At 38.9% G+C, this 25,356-nt stretch overlaps 1 protein-coding gene across 2 annotated transcripts in view; it reads left to right on the top strand.

Moving 5' to 3' along the window:
* The window catches only part of nr3c2 (nuclear receptor subfamily 3, group C, member 2), an 83,681-nt gene that overhangs the window by 31,310 nt on the left and 27,015 nt on the right, over positions 1 to 25,356 (top strand). Inside the window, exons 1-2 of one of the 2 annotated variants that reach the window (XM_025010296.2) lie at positions 8,678 to 8,839; positions 13,959 to 14,086. In XM_025010296.2, coding sequence (XP_024866064.1) covers positions 8,826 to 8,839; positions 13,959 to 14,086 — 142 coding nt within the window. In that variant the 5' untranslated portion in view covers positions 8,678 to 8,825. Of the gene's footprint in view, positions 1 to 8,677; positions 8,840 to 13,958; positions 14,087 to 25,356 lie in introns of those variants that run through there. The other variant, XM_017407082.2, reaches the window with a different exon arrangement.

Here is a 25,356-nt window from a genome sequence, read left to right as displayed (position 1 = left end):
GGAGGTGTGAAAAACTTGCAGGATCATTCACAATGACCCGAGGTTGTCTTTGCTACCAAAAGTGTTTGAGCTGGTGCTAATTGGGTGGAATGAATCCTCATGTTTATGTAATATTTCAGGCTTTTATTGTTAGGAGTTAACAAAACATTAAAAAACTTTGTTATTGTAGAAAATTGTTTGTAGACTAAAATTAAAAAACTCCTGTAAAAGTTTTGCAAACGTTCCGCTGACTTTAATCTTCTTTTATATTTTAGTCTGACAATGCAGTAATGCATACCTCTGCTTTATCTTGGCCTAGATATATTATTTTTATTGAAGGAGAAAAATTACAACCTCTGTGTTTTTTTAAAAAAAGGTATTAAGTGGCGACAGACCATCTTAGTGCCCCATTGTTTTTCTTCAGATTTGACATTGTTTGCTTTGGCAAGGACCTCGGATGAAATGGGCCTGCCGTAGCCTTTAACATGGCTGTGAAAACAGGTATTCTCATATAAAGCCTCTGTGGACAGAAAGACCCTGAGGGCACAGCACATAAAGAGGAGCCAACATGCTGCACCATGCATGGTGTCGGGTAGATATAGTGTATCAATCCAGTGTGGAAAGCATACAACTGAAGTAATACTGACAGACATCTTTCTCAAATTTACCTCCATCTTTCTATTTTTTGAGGGAAAAATAAAAAAAAAACAGAGCTATTACGCTCTATTTCCTCTTGTAAAGCCACTCATTAGCACTGATGGGTTTCGCCACGTGAAGCAGAACAGTGAGCAGACAGAAAATGTAGAGCTGCAAGCTGCTTCCCTGCTGCACAAGGCAGAGTTTCAATAGGGAATCCTTTGTTCACTGTGTAAATCCCCACAGCAGTCTCTTCAAGAGCTCAGTATGTCACTTGAGACTGAACTGCTGCTCACAGAAAGTAATTCAAATATTAAAAAGAAAAAAAACCCAAATCCGTGTGATGGGACCATGAGAAAACTCCTCTAGGAAAGAGAGCCATCTGTAGAAAAGCCAGATTCTGACGCTACGTCTGTGATCTTATTTATTTGTTTGTTTTAGAAAAAAAAGCGTACAGTTTGCAAATGATTCATACCTGTGATATTTCTTGTTCTTTCGTCTCCTCGAACTTGTCTGACAATCCTAAATGTTTGCGTAATGAGCACCAAATGTCATGCATTTACCCCGATCTTCAAAGTAATCTGTGTTTATCTAAAACAATGACAGGTTGTGTGTACACATTATATTCGAGTGGCAGGGGGTGACAGGAAAAGGAAAAAGCCTCTGAAGCAACATTTGGTTTTTCTTTTTTTAAAAAAAACAAAAAAAAAGTATTCTAGGCCTCAGGAGTATTTGGTTGGGTGAATGTTTTATTTGAACCTGGCGCCTCAGTGGGAAAGCCCAGTGTTATGTTGAAATAAAAAGAAAAAAGCAGGATGAAAAGAATTGGTATGTGGCACGTTATTTCTGTGTGTTTATGTGCATACAAACTGCATGTTGATGAGAAGGTTAAAACGACAGCTCAGATCTTTTGAGTTGCAGTTTCGGAAAAGTTATAAATAATAAATATCTTACATGTTGCAGATGCAGTAACTCTTAGAATGACTTCACGTTGGGGACAGAAAGTTTTATTTTGACCAGAATAGACAAGCTTACAGCTAGTCTGAGCGGGACCAAGATCAACGTGGATTGCTGCCGTCCTAAAATAGCTCAAATCTAAAAACAATATGACTGCCAACACTATAGTATTTTACTATTTTATAAACTTAGCTGGGGCATTTCCAACAGGAATATCATAACCTTTCTGCCAGAATAACTACGTAATGTAAAACTGACATAGGTGGATAGAGTTGTAAAATAGCTTTCACACAAACTTCAATTTAATTTATGAGATGAGATGTGTTTTAAGACAGCTGAAATCTGCTTTAAAGTTGGCCCTGGCCTGGGTTAGCTCATCTAATCAGTCTGAATTTAATTCTATTCCTCAGAGGCTGTTCAAACAGCTATCTACAACAGGTAAGATAATAACAGTTCATAACCTTTCAGCAGAACCCCACTTCAGAAGATTTGAACACTCCATTCAATTCTGCACAGAACTAGTACTAGGCTGATAAAAAAATATGCTAGGCAGTCAGAGGATTTCTTTTGAATTTCATGTTTACTTTAAATACAGTAAACTGAGGCTACATTTATGAGGACGCGGGCAAGAAGTGCAACAGAATTTATTCAAAGGGGTGAATCAAATAGTGATTACCTAAAAACTTGAATAAATCTGTAGATAAATTTAGCTATTTCTTAGGCATCCTTGATTAAGAATGTCACAGTCATAGTTTGTCTATGTTTCTTCGGACATCCATGTAACGTATGTTTGCATATCTAAACATACAAACTGATCAGTGTTGAAAAAACCACACAGAGGCCAGCTGCAAAAGGTGACACGGGCGCCTGCTCTGAAAGGACAGCCTCATGCACCTCTGCAAATCTTTCACCCTTTTAAATATAGATCAAAAGTCAGTGACACCTCTGAGGCAGCTCTCACCTGAGCCAGTAGATGGTATTTTTAACCTCTTGTGTCCAGTAGGAATTAGGGCTACCATACATGGTAGATACAGTATGCTGTGAATAGAGGGACGATATTAAATGACAACTAATGGTATTTGTCTTACTAATGCCTTCAGTTCTTGCCTTCAGTTCTTGTTATAAAGCGATCATGTATGCATAGCTCTCTTGAGGGCCCTGTCACAGCATTTTAGTCTGGTTTATTAGTGAACTTTACCTGGGCCATTAAAGCATAATTGATAGTTGTTGTTTTTTTTTCTATCAGCTATTTTATAGCAGATTTATTGACGTGTTTGGGATTGTTGTCCTGCTAAATGATGCAGTTTGGACCAAGCCTCAGCTGCCAGATGGCATCATATTTGACTCTATAATACTTTATTATACAAAGAGGTTCGTGGTTGCATTTATGACTGCAGAATTCACCCAAATCAGCACCCCTCCGCCACCGTGCTTGGTGTTATGAGGTGTTTTAGCTGATATGTCGTGTTAGGATTTTGTCTGAAGTTTTACAAGTCTTGCTGTGTGTTGAGAGGCAACTTCGACAGCTTGCTGTACTCTTTTCATAACAGCAAGGCTTCTTTTCCCCAAAACCTTCTTCAAAAAAAGGTCACAACTGTTTAATATTTCTCTCTATATTTTGTTGCCTGCAGAGTGAAATTTATTGTTTTGGAACATCCATAATAGCTTTAAGTTGTATGCAATAACATCTTAAAGGTTTCTTTAAATTAAGAAATAGAAGGTTTTACATTCTTTTTAAACCTATGTTTATGTTGTGTTTTCCCTTATCTAAATTATTCAAGCAGAGCATTTTTGATACAATCAGAAGGGTTGTATCAAAGTTGATTAAATTTGCAGCTGTTACTTAGAACCTTGCATTTAGTAAGCAGGTTGTTTTAGTCATGCTGTATTTGCAGAGAGATTTTTGATTCATCGCTTGTTTGTTTTTTTAATTTAATTTCAACATTTTACTTGTGTATTTCTTTTTTTTTGTCAAACTATTGAGAAATTTTCATTTTGGAGCCAAGGTGGTTTCTACTCGACTAAGCCACACGAGACCCTGAATAAACACACAAAACCACAAACAACTACTCTAAATTATTGAAACAAATACTAGTTTGCACAAAATATCTAATAAAAATGGCATATTTCTGCTTTAGTGTTGTCAATTCTCTGTCTTGTTCGCAGATTTTTGTTTATTACTCGGTTGGTTTTTAATAGTTGCCATCTGCAGGAGTTTTAGGAAGCATCTGAGTGTGAAAAGGACTTTTAGTTGGTACATTGCTGCTGCTGAACCTGTCACATACTTTAAAAAAGCTGACTGGAGAGTAGTTCATTGGAGCTGACATGCAGAATATGTGTTGTGGTGGTAAACCTCTGGATCTCGGCCAGTCGAAGACTTGGATTTGGCTCTGGCACACGGCTAACATCTTGAGGTTGTGGTTTCATACCCAGTGACTTTAGTGAGCCACTTGACTGTTAAGTAAACATATAAAAAACCCCATCTCAGGCTGCTTCACTTGACAGGCACACAGCTGAATTCACACCTCAGTATACGTCTTAACGTGCTGTCGTTCGTGTGTGCATCGACTGTTTGCACATACGCCGGACTCCATGCTCATCTTCCACATTTGTCCTTGCAGAATTGTAAATGACTCGTGGGTGTTGAAGATGATCACATGTGACAGCTAATGCGTAGGGTTGCTGGCAACGTGTGCTAGCGCCAGCGTACATTAACCTACATTCAGAGAGAGACTTTTTTTTTGGATTCCCATGGGGGAAGAAAAGGCCATCTTTTGAAAAAAATGCTCTTTGGCATGTTGCATTTTGTTGGATTTTGAAGTTTAATTCACGTATTTATTAAGGTTTTGTGATTTAAATGCCAACCTTAAGATCATATTTTATTTCCATCTTTTGGACTTGACCCTTCCTGAGCACGTGAGGTCAACATAAACAGGAGTCAGGTGTTTATGAACTGCTGTTAGGAGGCGGTAGAGAGTGCGAGGTGTGGAGGTGGCTTAGGTCAAGGCTGATCCCTTAAAGATAATCTCCCTGTCTAGGGATTTGTTTTTCTCATTTGTCCTAGGGCCTCTAAGCCCAGTTTGGAGGTCAATTCCTGTGCCATCCAAATCTGCCTTTTGGCATATTTGCAAGATGGCAGGTACTGTATGAAGTTGGTGGGCGTGAGTATAGTAGAATGTAAACCCAGCGGAAAGATGAACACCATGGGAGGCCGGGCGTAGACTTCATCAGAATCAAAGGATGTGGTTCTGTTACAAATCCAGTATTAGAAGTGCACTTTGAAGTGGTCCATTTTTGAGCCATGATTCACAAACATGTTGGATAAAAAGATTTCCCTTTGTGCATTTAGTTAGATTTACACCAAGTACTGCGCTTGTTTTTGCTGTAATCACATAGATTTATACGCAGAAGGAGATCCAAGTCATTGAGCTGGTATTTCATCTTCTTTTATGTGTTGAACATTTTCCGTTTATCGCCAGTTTCTTGTTTGAGTTGTTTCTCGATTTCCCATGTCTGGAAAGCAACTCGATGCCTGATGTGGTATTTCTCAGCATGTCAGCTGTGTTCCCAGCTGTATTTAGGCCCGTTTTGTTTCCAGTCCAAATGATCTTGAAAACTCAAGGCTAAAAACAGAAAGTTAAAGCATGTGAGGAATCATTCTTCGAGACAGTTTTTTAATGAACCAAAAAACCCCAAAAGAAAACATTGTTTTCTTTATAGAGCTGGTAAATGAAATTCAAGATTGTTTACTGTGAACATTTTGAGAAAAGCATGTGTTGTGTTTTGTAATGAAGTGTCCCTTTTTCCTTCTTCTTTGCATAGGACTTCTTTTCTGGTGTGAGATTTTGGTAGTATGCTAATGTTGAGAAAAATAACCATGTTTTTACAATATTGTTGTATTAAAAACACATTTTAAATGTATCATATGAGCTATTAATTGTATTTGAAAAAAACTACTGTTGTTTTTGCCAAAAGAAGGAAAAAACATAGTTGTGTAATTATTACAGCTATTTATAGCAGTACTAAATAAATTATTTAAAATAATAATTAATAAGAGTTATTTGGATGTTGATGCACAAATACACATACTGAAGGTTAGAGAACAAAAGTGTATCTGTAAACAGAAATTAAAATCTTCAGTCAGCTAAAACACCAATATGTCAACAGACTCTTTTTAAAAGTTGTCATTTTCAACAAATGTACAAAATGGTGGAAGACCCAAATAAAATACAAAATATTACTGGCTAAATTCAGTAATGTTCTTTAAAGTTCTTATTGATGAGAATAATAGCTCTTCTTTACCATTCAGCTAACATTAATGAGCTAATGTTAGCTAGTTATGGAGGGGTATTCCTCATCCACAGGAAGCCTGTAGTTTACTATTTATTCCAACAATAGACGCGGTTACTTGTGTAGCTTGTTGCAAACATTTAGTTTTCTGGTAGGACAAAAGCAATTCTTTCTATTTTTTGTTACTGAAAAAATGTCTAAACAGTCAATGTTACCTTTTTCTTTCAAAGTTGAAAAAAATTCCCTTCTCTTGACCACCACACAGCTGACTGACAGCTAACAGCAACAGGTGGGGGAGCGGGTGCAACATGAGAGATCCCTGCACTGTTTATGTCTCAAAACTAAACTGTGAGAATTGTATTATAGAAAAATCTAATGATTGTGACTCTTTTTAAACTGTGGTATACCTTGAAACCAATAATTGACCCATTCTAGTTTTGCTTTTGAATACATTTTCCAGGTGTTTGTTGTTTTGTCCTCTTTTGGTACTTGAACTGTTGCTAAATAATGTAGAGAGTTTAAACAATAAAGTCTAAAACAAATTCTCAGCTTTTATATGAACTGTATTTATAAAACCATTGGTTCTATGTTCAATTTAAATTGATCCTTGAAATCTGGAAAAGGAGGCCAAATTCTTGTTTGTTTTTTTCACTTTTGTGAAAAACACGTGGGTGTGCTGACTCCTTAAGCTCTATACAAATTAAATCTTTAGAACAGAAGGATTATGTAAAAATATAAAAATAGTCACACTAAAATTGTGTGCGCCGTGTGAAACGTATCCACCAAGACTTTGATGATCGTACTCAATCAGAGCTTACGTCACGCTACATGGAAACTATGAATGGAGCTTTAAGCACACAGTAGCATTTTGTGCCTAATTTTACACTGTTTGGATGTGATCAGTTCCTCCGGTCTTGACAGGCATGAATTAAGGGTGTTTCCATTCCCGATGATCCTTCCCACCCCATAATAACACCCTGCCACATATTCCAGAGCTCCATGCCAGCTTTAACGCATGGCTAAAATATTTTAGGTGATTAATTTTATTCATGTTGTGTGACAGTGAGCAATTTAACTCGAGCTAAAATAGTCAACAGACCCAGCTAGATGAAAACTAATGAGTATCTGAAAATTCCCTGGGTTTTTCAGCTGCAGCTGTAGACAAGGAGCTGTAAAAAACAAGAAAAGGCATTAAAGGTGTTTGTGGAATTTAAAGAGAGGTACAGCTTCAGACATGTTGAGCACAAAGTGTATACTGTATAGATCAGAATGATACCTGCATCTGTCTGTATACGTCCAGAGACCGAGCCAGAATGAACTCTGTAAAGAAGGCTGGAGGTGTGCGCATTTGTAAGACTTGTCTCGTGTCTTTGTTTACAGGCAAAGCAGTGGCTTTATAGGAGAAATGTAATCATGATTTGCTATTATGAGGTAGGTCATTTAAAGTTTGCAGGCATAAGTGCCGGAGCGGAGATGACGCTGCAGTTTGCGATTTCAAATGAGCACTGCGACTCGCAAACCTAAATGCCAGATTTTGTCAAAAGAAGAACATTTCAAACTTTGAAGCGGATGAATTACATTGTGAGCGTCATCTAAAGGTTGTTTTTCTTTTCTTCTCTTTATCAGTAGTCATTCAGTGTGGAATATACTGTAACCTTAACGCAAGTGTAAATCAAGCCAGGCAAAGAGGAAATCTCATATTTCCGTAAGCTCAGGTACTGTGCCCAGTGCCAGGGTCACCTTCACCAGGAAAAATAAATCCCTGGTGGCTCTCTAACTCTACCCGTAAGACCTCTCTCCCTTTGAAAGGTGGTGAGTGGGTGTCAACCTACTGTTTGTACTGTCTGCTCATAGTTATATAAGCCATTTTGCCCTCTTTCACACTAATCTACCTTTACCTTTCCAACATACCAAGTCGTGTGTTACGTAAATATTCTTTGAAATGGTCTGGCATAAGGTTTTTCAGTCTGCTGGGGTATGTATTACATAAAAAAAACAGCAGGCCAGACTGTAGAGAGCTACCGTACCGTGGAAGCTGTGTGTGTGTGTGTGTGTGTGTGTGTGTGTGTGTGTGCATGTTTTAGTCAGAGTCAAGGATGCTTCTCTTTCATGAAGGGCAGGTTCAGGGAGGTTGTAGCGTTTAATCTGAACTATCCCTGTAATAACAGCCTCTACAGTTAGTGAGTCAGTGTGGCTACTCACACACACACTCACACACACAAATACACACAGATTTATCTTTAAAGTGGGCGGCTGGCTCTACGGCAGTGTTAACAAAGCACAGAGCATGCAAGTATTCATGTGTGTGTGTCAGGCAATGTTTAATGTGAAATCAGGATGTTGTTTTTCAATGTGAGTTTTTTCAACACAATAAAATCTAAAATTCTAAAATAAATTAAAGGCCTAACATTTCTTGAACGAATGCATATCGCCCGCTGCCTGACTTGCCAGAGTTTTTGGCTAAGATTGTCTTATGCTGAGAAATGGCCATTTTGGTCAAACCTAATGTAATAACCCTGGGGTGTTTTTGTAGTTTGAGTTCATGAATTATTGTATGAATTGATTTTTAGTTGTATTTTTTCCCTTGCTTTTATTTTGAGATTTCTTGTGCTAAGTTTGTTTTTCGTTAGTTTCCTCTCTGTGTCACTGCTCCTTGTTGCCGTCGGTTACCTTGGTTTCTTTACACCTCACAGCTGCGCTTCATCTGCTCGTTAAGCTCACCTGTTCCTCATTTCAGTAATCATCCCTCCCAGTTAAAGCCTATGGGTTCTCGCTGTGCTTGTTGAATCCTGCTGTTTACTCGAACCTCCTGTCTGGTTTTGTGTTTGATGTAGTTTCTGTTCGTTTGCTGCCTTGTCAGCCTTTTGTTTATTGTAGTTGGAGGTTTTATTTGGTTCTCCTGTGTCCTGGTCTGCCTTTTGGGTCCCCAAGGAACCACCACCGCAACAGTGCAAAATCACAAGATGTCATGCTCCGGGTATGTGTTGTGGGTGATTCTCACCTCCTACCACAGACTTTGAATCAAATACTGAGTAAAGTTTTAACTCAGTACCTGAGGGCTGAGTAAGAGCCATTTTTCTGTTTGCTAAATAGGATTAGCTGTGGTGGCCATCTTGAAATAGTTTGACTTCAAACGTTGATCAGTTGTAGATGTACAGCCAATGATTGCTTTCTGCTAGTTTTATTAAAATTTGTTCAGAGGTTCATGGGATAACATATATGCACACACAACTTATGGAGGTGGGAGATTTATAAATGAAACAAAACAAAAACTTGCTTTACTGGCAAACGTCTGCTATAATGTGGTGGAATTGGGTTTGACAAATTTAGGTCCTTCAGGTAATCGTTTAAACTTGCAGATCTAGTTCAGCTAAAAAAAAAAGTTGTGTAAACCATTTGTTTTCATGATGTTGACATGAATTAATGACTTGAACTGCTTAGATTTTGAATCTGCAAGTCTTTACTAAATTGATATAAAATGTTTTGTTGAAATAACAAAAAGGCAAAACCCTTTTTTTACAGTGTATAGTTATTGACACCGCTGTGCTAATCTGTAGTATCCACTGTATACGGGTCACAGAGTTCATTCTTAACTATACAAGCTTGTTCTTGTCAATCAAAAAGCCATTTCACAGCCTATTATTCACCCATATTGTTATCCTAATAAAAACATTTTTTTTGTTTGCTTAATTTATTTTCAGTTTGTTTTTTCGACAACTCAATTTTAATAGCAAGAAGTTGTCCTCGCTCAAGTGACTACTGACCTTTTCTTGTGACCCACACAGACCTGCTTATGCTCACTGAAGGTAATTAGGTCGGTTGCAAAGGAAAGAACAAGAAAGAAGAAGAGCCACTGTGGAAAAACTGTGGTCATTATCAAGTTTATTTTTAATAAATCTCTATTAAGCCGTTTATTCCCCAGATTTGTTAAAATCTTTGACTTAAATGGCCAGCCCTTTTTGGTTGTGGCTCTTAGCTTGCCTTCTGCTGCTGAGAGGGAGTAGAGATATTTCAGTCATTTGAAGAATGCTCTTAGTGTGACATCTGAATCACCGGTAGGAAAGCATGGGAGCAGTTAAACCCCAAACATCTGTCCACGGTTTTGGCACTCTTACAGTCTGTGTAGATTTTCTTGCTCCAAAGAAATTTAAGTTTTTTCTTTAATTTTTGCAGTTTTATATACATTTATATTTTTTTACCATAAGGACAAAAGCCCTGAAGGGGGTAACAAGAGTTAGGAGATTAAAACATCTGCTTGTACATTTTGGTGAGTATAAACAGGCATTGTGTACCCATCTGTGCCCTCATGGGAAATAAACAGTAACTAAATCAGTTGTTAGCTTTGTGTGTTATCTCTGAAGATGAAAAGACACTGAAAACAATGAAAGTGCTGCCCTGGGGTTTCTGTAGGAAAAGGCAAAAAAAAAAAAATCAATTGGATGAAAGAATGAGACCTCTTTGATCTGTGCAGTTTGTCCCATTGAACGAGTCTTAGATTGTACCCACAAATAAAGAGAAAAAGGGCTGGGAAAAAAGAAGTCGACAACTACATTTGCAGAAATGAAACACAAGCACTAAACTCTTTTGACTTTTAATCCGAATTTGCATTATTTTACAGATGTTGTTAGTGATAAGTGCAATAAAGCCTCCTCCCAAAAGAACATCTGTAACTAGAAAGTTTCAGAAGGCATTTCAAAAGGTGCTAATGCAGACACTGACTGTTGGAATGGCTAAGAGTATTTTGTTTTCACAGTAAAGCGTATTTCTGATATTTCTAAACCAACTGAGATGACAGGTTTTCATAGTTATGGGACAAGTAATACAGCATTTTTTTCAAATTAGTGTAGTATTTAGGTTTTAAAAAAAAGTTAAACATGCTCACTTATTGGTTTTGACATGTTTTCAATTTAAAAGAAACTTGCATTCTTTGAAGGATTGCACATTACCTGCTGCCTTGCATGCCAAAGATTTAACGAAAATCTTGAGTGATGTGTTAGTGCTTGGAGTTTGTGATGAAGATGATATTCAGCTAGGAACACATTAAATTTTAACTCAATATCTATAAAATGAACTGGAAAAATAGCCATTTTTGTGTTTGCTAGGTTGATTAGCTGCGGCTCCAAAAGTTCACCACTTGTAGATAGATGTACATCTAGTGATTAGTTTCATTAAAAGCAGTGGATAGATATTTTTCTAACAGACAGGCAAGGTTGTCTGGGTAAACGCCAACATTTTAAACAAAAATCTTGTGCAGTCTGTCAGTACTCAGTGTGTTGGGGCTCAGTTTTAGCTACTACCACTCTGAGTTTTAGCTCTGTAATTGTAGGATTCACTGCATTATATACATGTTTGTATTTGCTAAGTTTGATTAGCTCTGGCGGACATCTTTTACTGGATTGACTCCAAAGGTTAATCAGTTGTAGATGTTCCAGTTATGTGTCACATTTCAAGGCTTTGCTGAAACATATAGAATATATTTTGCAGAGACCTTGTGGTCTAACATACACATGTCCCAGATCTATGGAACATCTTCTTGCTGTATTCACTAAAACTCCTACAGCTGTCATTATTCTCACACATAGTGCACGCTCCACTCTGCCGGAAAAGCCAGATTTGGGAATGTTTGGTCACTTGTGCTGAATTTTGGGCAGCTGCTCCTGGTGCACCGTCACTGCAGCCCGGCCCTGTCCACTCTGGTTTCATAAGCACAGAGTGAATGACCTATATTCTTCTCCGAGGGAGGGGAAGTCACCTTGTTGTTGGCCAGGAGACAGACATGCTTGTTGTACTCAGCGATGAGGTTTTAATGTGCACCACTATTAAAAGGTATGACCAGCGACGCGATATTGGAGGCAAACATTAGAGGAACCTCTCATTCGCTGCTCGTGTTGTTCTTGGCTGCAAACCTTCCTAGAGCTGTTTCTCTTGGCTTGTGCTCTTCTGTTCTTAACACTGCTTTGTAATGGTGTGAAAAGGCCAATGTATGGGGGAGTATCCAGTGTATTAACATGCTGAAAAACACAGCTTGACATGAACTGGATTTCCACACTGACACACACACTTACCTTAGCTGAAACCAGACCAGAAAGATCAAGTCAGAAAAACACCTCACCAGAGACTCCTCTAAGCGTTCTAACAAATTGAATGTGTGTGTAGATGGACGAGAGGGAATTAGATCAGTGGTTCTGATTGTATTTGAGTGTGCTGTTGCTGTACCCCTTTACTGCTAGTCCCCTGGAGGAAATATATGTGTGTGTGTGTGTGTGTCTGTCTGTCTGCGTGTGTGTCTGTGTCGGGGAGAGAGCCAGAGGCAGGACAAGGAGCGAGAGCTTGGCAGCTGGTTTGATGAAAGATGTACGGAGAATGTTAACCAGACAATCACCTTGCGTGTTATTGATTGAGATGGGAGCGAGGTAATTAGCGCAGAAAAGAAGGGGAACCTGAGGCCACTTTTGATGTTTTGATACAAAGTGTTCTCTCTTTGTACCCTTCTACCTTTGTGCTCTTTGTGTGTGTTTTGTGTGTAAGCATGATAGGAAATGGTTTACCAGAGATTAATTTTGCATCTATCCATATGTGCGTATCAAACCATAAATACATGAAGCTTTCGGTTCATTGTGAAAAAGTCGCAGTGATTGGTCAAAATTGCAAGACTGAGCAAAATTTACGGGGATTGATTGGCTTAAATAATTGCGATTGCCACGTTGCAACCTTCTGGAGGGACTGAGAAAGGAACCATCTAACTTTTAAAAGCATAAGGTAGCAAAACACAATACAGCTCGGTCTGTACCTGGTACTTACCTGCTTCATTCAGGGCTGTACTATGTATTGCTACCAAATACAATGATATGGGGGTGTATTATTGCACACAGCACCGGTAACTCTGTCATCCATGAAGACACCATTTACATATACAAGTTTTGGAGCATCATGTGTTGCTTGGTGGTCAGTGCTGCAGTTTTGTAATCCTGAGGTTGCAGGTTTGAGCCCAGTTTACAGCAGAAAGGGGATCCAGTGTAAAACAATTGCCAAATTGTTTGTGTGAGTTTGCTCGCTGTGGCAACCCATGAAGAAGGGAGCATCGGAAAGAACTTACATATGTGTTGCTATCCGTTGTCTTTTCTGAAAGAAAATAGAAATGCACACTGTTTATGTTTTTGATCTTTCTGTTGGGCATTTTGCCAAAAGAGCCAACTTGTGGCTTCTTGTTTTATTTGAAAAATACAACGAATGGTTCATATTTGAGTTCTGAAGCAGAAAGTGAAAAGTTATGTACTGGCAGTGGTCCCTCTTACAAGTCCTTTTCATTTCTTTAAACACATGAAATGATGCATAAATGAATTATTTCTACCCCTTTCACTAAAAGAGTTCATAGCAGATTAGCTAAGATTACCACTGACACTTAGCACCATTACTCATAAGTCTGATTTGGAGAATTCGGCACAGCATCATTAAGAACATGCTGTGCATCCTGAGCTTCGCTGTCTGTGTAATTCCAGTAATCAGTCAGTAGTGAAAAAGGTAAATGCTGCCAAAGTAAACAATGGCTTGGACCAGAGAAAAAACCCGCAGCAGTCTGTCATCAGTTCTGTTGCTTCGACTGTTTGTTGTGGCTGAGTAAATCGAAACAAGATACCATGTCACTCACCGTGCAGTCAGTATATATAATGATCACACCTTTGATGTTTTGATCTGCTGTGGTTTTTGTTATTTTAATGTACAACTTAACAGTTTTTTTCAGTAACCCAGGTTTTATGCTAGAGAAAGGGGCATGTGGTTTGGAGTCTGTTTAGATTTAACATCCAGGTCAGCGTCTCTCTGCTTATTGAATTTAAATAATCTCCTCCATAATTCTGTCAGTGTCATCTCTGTAAGCCCAGCGGAGCCATAAATCAGAGCCCTTCTCTCCTGGTCGGCAGACGTCTTTATGGCTCGCCACATTGTGCTGCTACTGTCAGCGGGTTGTAAAAATTAGTTTATCATTGTTCATCAATTATGGAAAAGGGCAGTCAGGACAGGGTTTCATGTTGACTGTTTAAAATTTATTTGGTATTTTTTCATCCAGTCTGAAAACTTTTGTGTTTGTCCTTCATCAGCTCACCACTCAGACAACCTTCGTCAACGGCCAAAGTGTGCCTGGTTTGTGGGGACGAGGCATCGGGGTGTCACTACGGTGTCGTGACGTGTGGAAGCTGCAAGGTCTTCTTCAAAAGAGCCGTGGAAGGTAAAATACTGTGCCATGTTCGACATGTTGCTGTCACTGTCACTGCTGACTTCCTGTCAGCCACCCTGGTGCTTTACACACCAGAGTGGGTGGGTAGGAAACAAGCAAATTAAGAAAACATCACCACCAGCACTCTGAACGTTGTACTTAGTTAATAAAACATTAAGTTACAACATACATTCACCAACAGGCTGCGCAGAACAATAACAAAACAATCAAGGCACACACTCCTTGTTTCTGACAGCTGTACAAATGGTGGAAAAGCATTCATTATTTAAGAGAAGCTGTCCAGTCACTTCATAGTTTTTAATCTCCATTTGCTGCACTTATTTTTATGTAGAACTAGCTTTCTTTGTGTTTGCACTTCCAAATAACCATAGAATTCAACGTGAACAACAATATAATGCAAAACTGACAATGTAAAGATTAATAAAACAGCGTTTGCATGAACGGCTAGAAATGTTTCAACATTGTATTTGTTTTAATATGACAGAAATCTGTTCTTGTGTCTTTGCTGTCGGACAGAAACCTGGTAATTCCAAAAATGAGACTTTTTAGGAGATGAAAAAAAGTCTTTCTTTTTAGTTTAATTAACTGTGGTCACAGTTCATTGGTTAGCCATTTGTAAATTCACAAATAGGTGTGAACAGTGACCAACGGAATTGATTTACGCAAAAACATAAAAATTATGAACAAAATTAAGGTACAAGCTTTTTCCTACAACAGCAACAATCTGAAATGTTTTTATAGTTTAGATCCTTTTCTAAATAAATGTGTTGTTTCAATTGTATGAACTATTTCTTTCCTACCTAATCAATAACTTAAATTTGCTTTGTAGTTCTTTTAAATTATACTTGTATTGGCCCTCAAATGAGCCTGAGGAGCTAATGTAATAAAAAGCACTGTGGCAAACTTTCTGACAGTAGTTTGTTTCCAGACCTCGCTTGTTTAAGTAGTATTAAAATTAGCTTTAAAATTACGAAAGATAAGCATTACGTTTAATAGAGTATAACAGAGCTCAGATTAAGTGTGAAAAAAAGGAAGAAAAAAAATAGTAGGTGTGTCTCCCACATCTGCCCTTTATCTTATTTTTAGCTTGAAGAAAATCCGTCGCAGTCGTAATGTGCTTTTCATGTTGTTCCTGTTGCCCGAGGCCTTGGCTTAACTCATTTAGATGAGTGTTTGAATGCAAAACACACTTTTAAAAGACCCAGTGTTTGTGAGCGAGCCATCCAGCCTTCTGAGAGTTCTCCTGACCACTGAAGGAATTGCACTCGTTCCCAAGGAAATCATGCCTTAATTTGATCATATTTACACATTATCGTTACAGAAATATAAAATCAGATTATGTGTTTGGGGTTATTCAATCAGACTTCTTATTGTTTTTTGTTTCAAGCCAGCCTGGCAGAGAGCCTGTAGGAGATATGAGTTTGTGAGAGAGTGGTTAGTCAGGTGAGCTCCCATCTGTGTGTTTAAAGTTCGTCTGGAATGTGCACGGCCATAAGAACTGCAACTGTGCAACCTATGAACGCAAACTGTGCAGCGTAGTGATGTCAACATGTGAGCTGTTACCTCATCTGACCTCTCCACAGCTGCTGCTGAGGTAGGGGGAAAAAAAAGAGAGAGGAAAGGCGAAAGCAAAGCAAAGGATGAAAATAGTGCGAGGAGGATTTTGCAAAGTGAAGGGAGACAGAGGACAGTGAAACAGATACAGCGAGGGAGGAGGGGAGGAAGGACAAAGAAAAAGTCAGACGCAGACGGAGAGATAAAAGGAGGAGGAGCCGAGAGAGAGAGAGAGGGAGTAGGTAACGAGGAGACGGATGTAAAGTGATGTGTCAGCAGCGAGCGCCAGGAGAGGTGGAAGTTAGGACGCGAGGAGACGTTCCACTCCTCCCCTCTCTCCCAGTGTTTCTTCCTCCTTCGCCTCCCTTTTCCCTCAAAGTTACAAAACTCACTCTTGGCATGAGATCTATATATAAAAGAAGAAGTGAATGAGGCGAGAGTGGGCATCTGTACAAGGGGAATAATCCAGCTCGTGCGTAATTTTTTTTGGCAAAGCCTCCCTCAGGGGACACAACTTTTCAATCGGCAGTAGTTTATTAGACAACTGACTGGCTCGTGGCCCTTTGCCACAGAGCTGGTTAGTATTCTGAAGACAACAAATCAGATGGAGATCTCCTGTAGTGCAAAATTTATTCTCCTTTTTTATTTGAGCCAAACTGGTTCCTCCTAGGTATCTTCTTTTTTTTTTTTTATATCACCGAACCTCAAAATCCACAATTTCTTTCCTTAAATTTAGACCATCTGTTAGGACTAACCACCTGGGACTTTCAGTGTCCAAATCTGCTCTTTTACAGTCCTCCCCAAAAGGACAAGTATTCACTCCCCTCAAGTTGGTTCCACTACTAGAAGGCACCATCAGCTTAGCACCGACAGCAGGGGACTGAAACAAAATTTGCTCAAGGGCCAGAATTTTTCTCCTAGACGACTGTTTATGTGTGTTTGTGCAGTGTGTGTAACTGTTTTTTTGTTACCCTTTTAGGACCTTTTCTGGTATAATCGCCTACCTTGTCTGGAGCGATAGTGCTTATGGTGACCAAAGCTCAGCCCCAATATGGCGGAAAAACAATTTTGAGTTATAGCTTAGGTTTAGGGCTAAGGTGTGAATTAATTTAGGTCAGGGTTTGGCTACAGAAATGAATGAAAGTCAATACAATGTCCTAAAAAAGATAGATGTACAGTATAAACGTATGTGAGTATGTGAAGGGGGACCATCATCAATAAGTTGAATTTGCTTCCTTTTTCCCAGGGTGGTGGTGATTGCACTTTTTGTTAATGGATGGAAATTCTTTTGCTGTGACCTTTCCTGTGAATCACTGTACATGAATATTAGATATAAAAGCTTTTTTTTAAAATATGCTAAATAAATTTATTTAAGGCGCAAAAAGCAGTGTATCGTTGAGAGACAGGGTTTTACTTTCGCTTGAGTGTGGCTACATTAAATCCATGGAAAACTAAAAGGCCAAGCATTGCTTGAAGGAATGCAATTCACCGTCCATGGTTCATGCCAGAGTTTTAGTCTAAGATCATCTTGCGATTAGAAATGACAGAGCTGCAGCCGTTTTGGTCAAACCTTATAAAATTACGTTATGCACTATTGCAATATTTTTTGCGTGCTCAGATGATCTCTTTGCACTTGAAGTACGTAATGTGAACAACTCTTTTTACAAAAAACCCCCCCCCAAAAAAACAAATTTCAGCTCAATATCTGTAAAATCCACTGAGATGTAGCCATTTTTTTTTGTAGGCTACAGTCAATTAGATGATGCGGCCATTTTAATTTGAGTTGACTCCAAAAAGGTAATTGGTTGTAGAAGTACATCCAATAAAAAAATTCTAAGTTCAAGAGATATTTTGCTAACAGACAGACAGAGTTGGCTCCAACAGTTATTGCTAAAGTTTTAATCGCAGATCTTGTGTGATCTGAGTCTCAGTTTTGGATCAGTCACAGCTACTGCTACACTGCATTGCTAAGATTGCTTAGCTGTAGCTTCCATCTTGAATTGTGTAGAGTCCATAAATTTATTAAGTGTAGATGCTCATCAAATGATTATTTTGTCAATGTTTCATTAAAACACAGACAGACGGGGACAAAACCATTATTGCTCTGCCTTTGACTTTGGCAGCGGGCAATAAAAATCATTCAACAGTTAACATGTCTGCCATCTACTCCTACTCCAACTGTAAAACAACATCACAGAAAACAAACTTCACAACGACTGATACTGCTGCTAATACCTGCTCAACTCACTGATGCTAATGCAGTTAGCTTCAGGCTACTCATTTGAAGTTATTAACTTAGTTTAGCACCTACCGATGTAGCGTTTTATTATTTTACATTGACTCACCAGTTTGGGAATTGAGTTTTCACAGCACAGGGATCAAGAGACAGAAGGTTGATTTCTGAACTTCATCTCAGATATCAAATGGATCTCTCCATTCAGCAAAAATTGGCAAGAACATAAATATATTCACTGTGAGACTACAACTTTGGATCTGTTCCTTTCAGGTGCTTCTCACATCTTATTGAGCCATGTGGAGCACTCGGCTGCATGTCGTCTTACTGCTGTGTTTCATTGTCTGAGTCAGTGATTGGCTCAGACACTGTCATCATTAACCTTTTCTGAGCTGAACTACAACTGATTTCTGTGACAGACTGGGCACAACTTTGCACAACAAATTGAATGCTTTTGCGAACCAGATATGGGCTTCCAGTTGTCAATCCATTGAGCCCATGAAATATATATGTGTAATTTTTTCTATTGGTGACTGATCTATTCTGTTAACAGTAACATGCCTTTATTTTAAGCAGGTTTTCATCTTATACAATTTAGTTTATAAATGGAACTGTTTGGCCACCACAGCCAATCAACCTTAGCAAACACAAAAATGGCTACAACTTAGTCAGTTTTACAGATACTGAGCTAGACTTTGTTGTGGTAGTAGCTGCGAGTCAGCCACAACTCAGACTCTGAACACTTCTAGATTGCACAAGATCTTTCTTTAAAAGTTTGGCATGCGGTGCAATGAACAACACACATTCCTTCAAGGAATGCTAGTTATTATTCATTTGTACCGCATATTTACATAATGCAGGATTGTGAAAGAGGAGGTGAGCGCCATCTGCCACTGATTGTGCCAAAATACCCTAAAATGAATCTTTGAGTGTTTACAACACGGTGCACATTTGGTTTCTACAATAAATCAATCAATAAATAAATCCTTCACCTCTTCTAATATTAACTACACGCCAACTGATTCATGCTTGTTAGTTCTTACTCGGCTCCTATTTTCTTTCTCCTTTTTGATATGTATCCAGAGCGACCATAAATAAAAGTAGAGGGGCAACAAAGTCTTTGAGGCTTGCAAGACAGTAAATTGTATTGCAAGCAGGCAATGAATTTAATGACATAAATAAATGAATTCCTCACTGCTAGGGGCAGGATGGTGGTTCAGACGCTGTCTCACCCAGGTGTCCTTTAGCAACACTTGTGAATATACGTGTCAAAGAAATAGAGATTTATGTGATCAAATCTAACAGAGTAATATTAAAATGAGCGGTTAATAAATTAAAGAAAGACGTGTTGTAAAATATATGTGATGCACCACTTTCTGTTTATTTGACGGTTTATTTTTCATAGATTCATACGTGCTTCTCTACTGTATCCCTCCTATAAAATACAAGTTTGTTGATGCAACACAGCTGCACTTGATAATCGACTCCATGTGGAGCACATTTGAGGACTTCAGTGCCAGCTCATTCACATGTCACCAGTGGCTTGGCGTGTCTGCTCTCTGTAATAAAACTATAGCTGCCCTGCTTTCAGCTCTCTGCCCACTCTCCTGCTTGAGCTAAGAGGCTCACATTAGACATAAAACATACTGAACTTTGTTACGGCCTCACTTTTGTGCTCCACTCTGACTTGGCTGTGGTTTCCATGGCACTCGTGTCAATCCTCTCCAGCGCCGCCTCCAGTGGAAAAGGTTATCTGAGGACACTTCTTGCACAGTTTCTGTTCCGACTGGCGGCCCCGCTGTCCAATCGCATGCTCTCCTGCGCTGGCTGGGGGACGTAAAGACCTCCCACTCGGGCCTAAGTGCTTCCGGTTGTGTGAGCCGGAGGCTCACGTAACAACAGCTGGAGACAGGCCATTTACTCCAGCAGAGGTATCCAGATCCCAGCTCGAACTTGCCCCAGATCAGACATTCTCTGAATAGAAAGGGCACAGGACCTGCTAACATGAATGCTGGCAAAAAAAATGAAAGGAATTCAAATGTCCAGTTTTGAGTGAATATGGAAAAAAAAAACACTCCAGATTTCATAGTCCTGACAGTCGTTTCGTCACTCAAGGGTGAAGGTGGAATAATGATGTTTTGCCTTTCGTCTATTTGTTTGTCTGTACCATAAAATATCTCATGAATCACTGAACGGTTTTTAATGAAACTTTCAGAAAGTACTTGCCGCCACAGCAAAGCAATCTTAGCAAAGACGAAACTGTTTAAAACTCAGTCGGTTTTACAGATATTAAACTAAAATTTGGTGTGGTAGTAGTTGAGACCATCCCCAACCTGTACTGTGAGTGCTAACTGATTGTGTTAGATGTGTTTAAAACATTGCCATTAACTATTGAAGTCAGCCCTGACTGTCTGTTAGCAAAATATGTCAGGAACCATGAAACATATTTTAATGAAACTTTCAGAAACAGATTTTTGGATATACACTTACAACTGGTTAAATTTTTTGAGTCAACCTTATTTAAGATTGCTACCATAGCCAGCTAACCTTAAAAACTGGAAAATGGCTAAAACTCAGCCAATTTTATGGATACAGAGTTAAAAATAGGTGTGGTAATAGCTGAACATTGTACCCAACACATATTGTGAGTGCAACACTTTGTGTGACATCCTTGCCTCAAACTTTGGCATTAACTGGTGTGATGCATTTACTACTAGATGATATATAGCAAATAGCAAGTCTGCAGTTTTTGTTAGTAACTATCAGTTTTAATAGTTTATAACAAACTATTCTAAAAATGTTGATGTCTTCTTTCAGTCACACTCATATGCTGGAGTGACATTTTTAAAGATTACTTTTTCAATTTTTGATCAACTGCCCCAGATTTATATAATTGTAAATAAAAAAAATGAAAGTAAGGTTGTGTACAGTTTCTTAAAGAATGACAAGTTTGTGGTAAATTGTTTTTAGCAGCGCAGAACTCACCCTGCGTGTTCATCCTCCTTTTTACAATAAGTCCTTCACCATATGTTTGATTTACAAGCAGTGATGGAACTCTTTCTGCTTCCTTCATGCCTTTGGTTCCTCTGACCCAGAGTGACCTACGTGTTTCTCCAGCAGATATAATCTGACCTCCATCTCTTCCTGCTGCCTGCTCATACCTTTGTTCTCTGACATCAGTGTGGGTTACACCTTTCTGTGTGCAGCCAAATAGGAAGAGCCAATCTGAAGGGTTTTTTATCAGCGTCTTCCGCAGTGATTGTGTTTTTGGCCACATTAGTCAACACAAAACTGGCTGTACCTCAGTCAGTTTTACAGTCATTAAGCTAAAATCTGATGCAGTTGTAGCTGAGGGTCATTCACATCACCTACTCTGAGTGTGACAATATTGCATGACCAAAACAGCTATAACTGCATCATTTGTCAACATAAGATCATCTTAGTCTAAACAAGAAGCACTCAGAGAGCGCAAACCTCCACCAAGTCCACAGCCTGATTAAAAAACAGCGCAGTCTGGATCATAACCTGGATCAGCACCAAAATATAATCCACTCTTTTTTGTGACAACTCCAATATTTTCTAAAAGTTTCATCAAATTCTGTTCATTGGTTTTTACTTGATCTTTGCTAACAGACAGACAAACCAAAAGACACAACCAAAAGCATTTGGTCCTTGGCAAAGGTAAGAAAGGGTGACATGTAGGAGCATGGACAGGTTTTTAACTAAGGGGTTACCTGTGACCTTGAACTTTAACCCTGTAAACTTTGCAATCAACAGGCATCATCTTTGACCTATGAGGTGTCCAGCTGTGCAGTTTGACATTCCTACATTACTCTGCTGCTGAGTTAGAGCACTGGGTCAGCTGTGACCTTCACCTTTAACAGGATCATCACCAAAATTTAATCACTTGTTCCTTGTACCATGACTGACAGTTCCTGAAAATTTCATGAAAATCCGTTGCTAACTTTTTTGTCTTGTACACAGACAAATAAACAGACGCCACCAAAAACACAACCTTTTGGTGGAAATAAAACTCTGGCATGAAAGATGGCAGGCAACATGCATTCCTTTAAATAATACTAGGATCTTAAACGTATAACTATTGAAACAATTAGCTGAAATCAGTTTACAGTTCCCTGCACTGTAAGACTGATTTAATTTCAAACAAAATAAATGTATATTTGTAAAATGAAACGTTTACATCGACTAATCCCGTCACACATTTCCCAAACTGTCTGTGTTTACTTTAGTTTACACATTTTCAGACCTCATACTGAGGCCTGAATTATTACTAGAGGCATTCAAAGGACTGCAAATGCACAAGAGGAGGGAACCTTTTGCATATTTGAAGAAACTTTCGATTTTTAAACAAAAAGTGAATTTGTTTTTGAGTTTATTATAATGATGCCAACAGGGAAACATAATTGTGTAAAACACCATCCAGCGCTGCTGTTTGTGTGTTAGCTAAAGAACTGAAGCAGTGAGGCTCCTGCAAGGCAGTGATTTGCATACTGTTAGACTTGTGGCAATATGTCTTAGAGGCTTCCTGTGTGTGTCTGCATCTGTGTGCGTGCTTGTAATTCAAGGCTGCATAAATGCAGATAAAGGATAGTCCTGGAATAAACTAAATATTACGTGAGGGAATGATTAAACAACTCATAAGTACATCTAATCGTGGTCTGTAGATTTTGTTCTGTTCTTTACTTTTTGTCTTTGAACCTTTTTGATTTTCATGTTTTGTGTCTTGGTTTAATTAATTAATATTTTTTGTAAAAGATGCTTCTTTGTGCTCAGGTCCTAACTTACTGATTGCCGTACCTGCAAGTATATATTCTCCTGAGTTTTTCTTTGCTGCTTTTTCCAGCTCTGGGAATTCAAGTTCTGCTCCTGCTACATTTTGCTTTGGGTTTCCTTCCACTGCAGCACCTTTTTGATTTGTTATTTAAAGTTTATTTTCTTCTTCTACCTGCCTCCTGAGCTCAAGTCTGCATTTGAGTCCATGCATCCACTGTGACGCATTTTAAAGATCTACTTTATGCCATCTCACGTCAGCGGTGCCCGCCTGAAGCTACAGTAATAAATCTGTGTCCAGAGCTAAATGGCATTTAGACCTACAGTGGAGCCATTGTTGTTCATCTACTGTATTTGCAAGGCCTTTTCCTTAGATGAGTCTGATCACATGTGCACGCTGGTGTTTACATGTGTCAGTTCAAATAAATGTCCTTACCACTGCTATAAGCTGGAGCTGACTAAAAGAAAAAAAAAAAACAGATAATTTGTTAAAAGTAGATGAAGTGTTTTCATGTATAGGTGTCTATTATTTATATTATCAGTTGTTTGAGTTTAATTCCTCATCTGAGAATTATTTAGCTTTTTATAGCCCAGCACCATAAAAGGCAGGTGATCGTGTAGTTACCTTTTTCCATGTATGTGTTTATCTGTTAGCAAAATATGTCATGGACCAGTAAACACATTTTATTAAAACTGTCAGAAGGTAATATTAACCAAAAAGTGTTTTTGAGTACCGGTACTTAGAAAAGTGCTATACAAATAAAAATGTATTATTATTCTTTTAAATGGAAGTATATCCACAACTGATTACCATTTGGGGTCAATCTGATTCAAGATGGTTGTCACAGCTCATCAATGTTAGAAAACTCCAAAATGACTGTAACTCAGTCAGTTTCACAGATATTGAGCTAAACTATGGTGTAGTAGCTGAGAAAAATCCCCAACAACGCACACTAGGAGCACTTGCAGATCACTTGAGATCTGTGTACTGTTTAAAACTCTGGCATTAATTGCTAGAGTTAATTGTGGTTGTTAGCAAAATATCTCATGAAACTCTCAGAAAGTAATAATTGCAGGTGTACATACAATTGAGTATTTTATGGAGTGAACCTGATTTCAGATAGCCGCCACAGCTAATTAATCCTAGCAAACATGAAATGGTTATAACTCAGTCAGTTTTACAAATATTGACCTAGATTTTGAAGTGGTAGTAGCTGAGAGTCTTTCTCATCTCATACTTTGAGTACTAACAAATTGAGGATTTTTTTTTATTTAATCCCCCTGAAGCCCACAAAAGAGAGAGAGATGAAAATAGGCAGAGAAGCCCTTGAAACTTTGGGTCATTTTGACCCGAAGGCCACGGGAGGGTTCAGACTTCGTCATGCAAGGCTGTTGGCAACATGCATTCCTTTAAAGAAGGCTAGTTTCCTTTACGTGCTGTATAGTTTGTAAATATTGACCGTTTTCACAATAAAAGACAGAGTTTTTTTAAGAATGTGGTGATGAAAATATAATTCTAAACTCAATTGATAAAATAACCCTTTTAGAAGACATGAAATGGTTTGCTTTTCGCTCCGTTTTCCAAGCAAAGACTGAAAATGTTAACATTAAGCTGTAAGCCTGCCACTCGCAGGATTGATAAGCGAATGCATATATTCAGAGGTAAACATGCTGTGTGAGTGCAAGCAAACAGTGCATAAATAAACAAAATCTCTCTTTCAAATACACCCACTGCTGAATGCATATCCACGAAACGCAGTATGACTTTTGGCTGCTTCATAAAGTGGATTTCACTCTGACACTTATTGACAAGATTCACGGAAATGAGCGAATCGGTTTGACAGGAAAGCATCAAGTTTTCAGAATTGCTGTGTTTGTCTGGCCTATTCAAGCACAATTGTGTGTATGTGTTTGTGTGTGTGTATGTGTGTGTGTGTATGCGAGGGGTGGCTGCGTTGTGTTTCCTGTGTCGCAGTTTACTGTTTTTTAGAGCAAGAAAAATGGGCTTATGTAACGGTCATGTGATTTAGCCAGAAATAGTGGTGGGGCTACAGCTGCTGCCTCTCCTCCTGCAGCTCGGTTCCTTGGCTTTTGGCAGCAGCCAGACAGACACACTGCGCACTACTCCCCGCTAGCTCCGAAAACAACTTCTGCTCAGTCCTGCAACACAAACGCTAATTCTGCACTGGAGATTGAAACAAAGATAAATGCACAAAATGCTCTTGTTGTGGGAGTGGGGGCGGCGGCGGCGGCGGGGACTGCATGTAAACAAGCAAGCGCACATACATGCAGCCAACACCAGACACTCTTTACTGAGTTAAGAAACAAACAAGCAAACATGCAGGAGGAAATATGTGTGCAAACAGTGTTTCTTTTAACCTAACAGCTAATGGGAGAAGGCCTAGCGTTGAGGGTGGGCAGTGGGGTCACTGGGGTCACACAGTGTGTGTATGTCCATATCATATAAACCAACATTTCTAGTTGTTTTTTTTTTTTTTGGTATGTGTGTGTACATGTATGTCCTCATTCATGTGTGTACATGTGGGTGGGAGAGTGAATGGCTGCATGTGTGCAGAAGCCTGTCTGTGTGGGGGCGTACGGTGCTCAGAGGCTGGCGGACGTGTGGAAAAGGAGGGATTGAGACGGAGCTATAGAGAAGAAGATGAGTGGTGGTGGTGAAGGA

The sequence above is a fragment of the Kryptolebias marmoratus genome, linkage group LG3, assembly GCF_001649575.2.
Source record: "Kryptolebias marmoratus isolate JLee-2015 linkage group LG3, ASM164957v2, whole genome shotgun sequence".
Lineage (NCBI taxonomy): Eukaryota > Metazoa > Chordata > Actinopteri > Cyprinodontiformes > Rivulidae > Kryptolebias > Kryptolebias marmoratus.
Note: the sequence above shows the minus strand (reverse complement) of the source record. Positions and strands in the feature narration are given on the sequence as shown.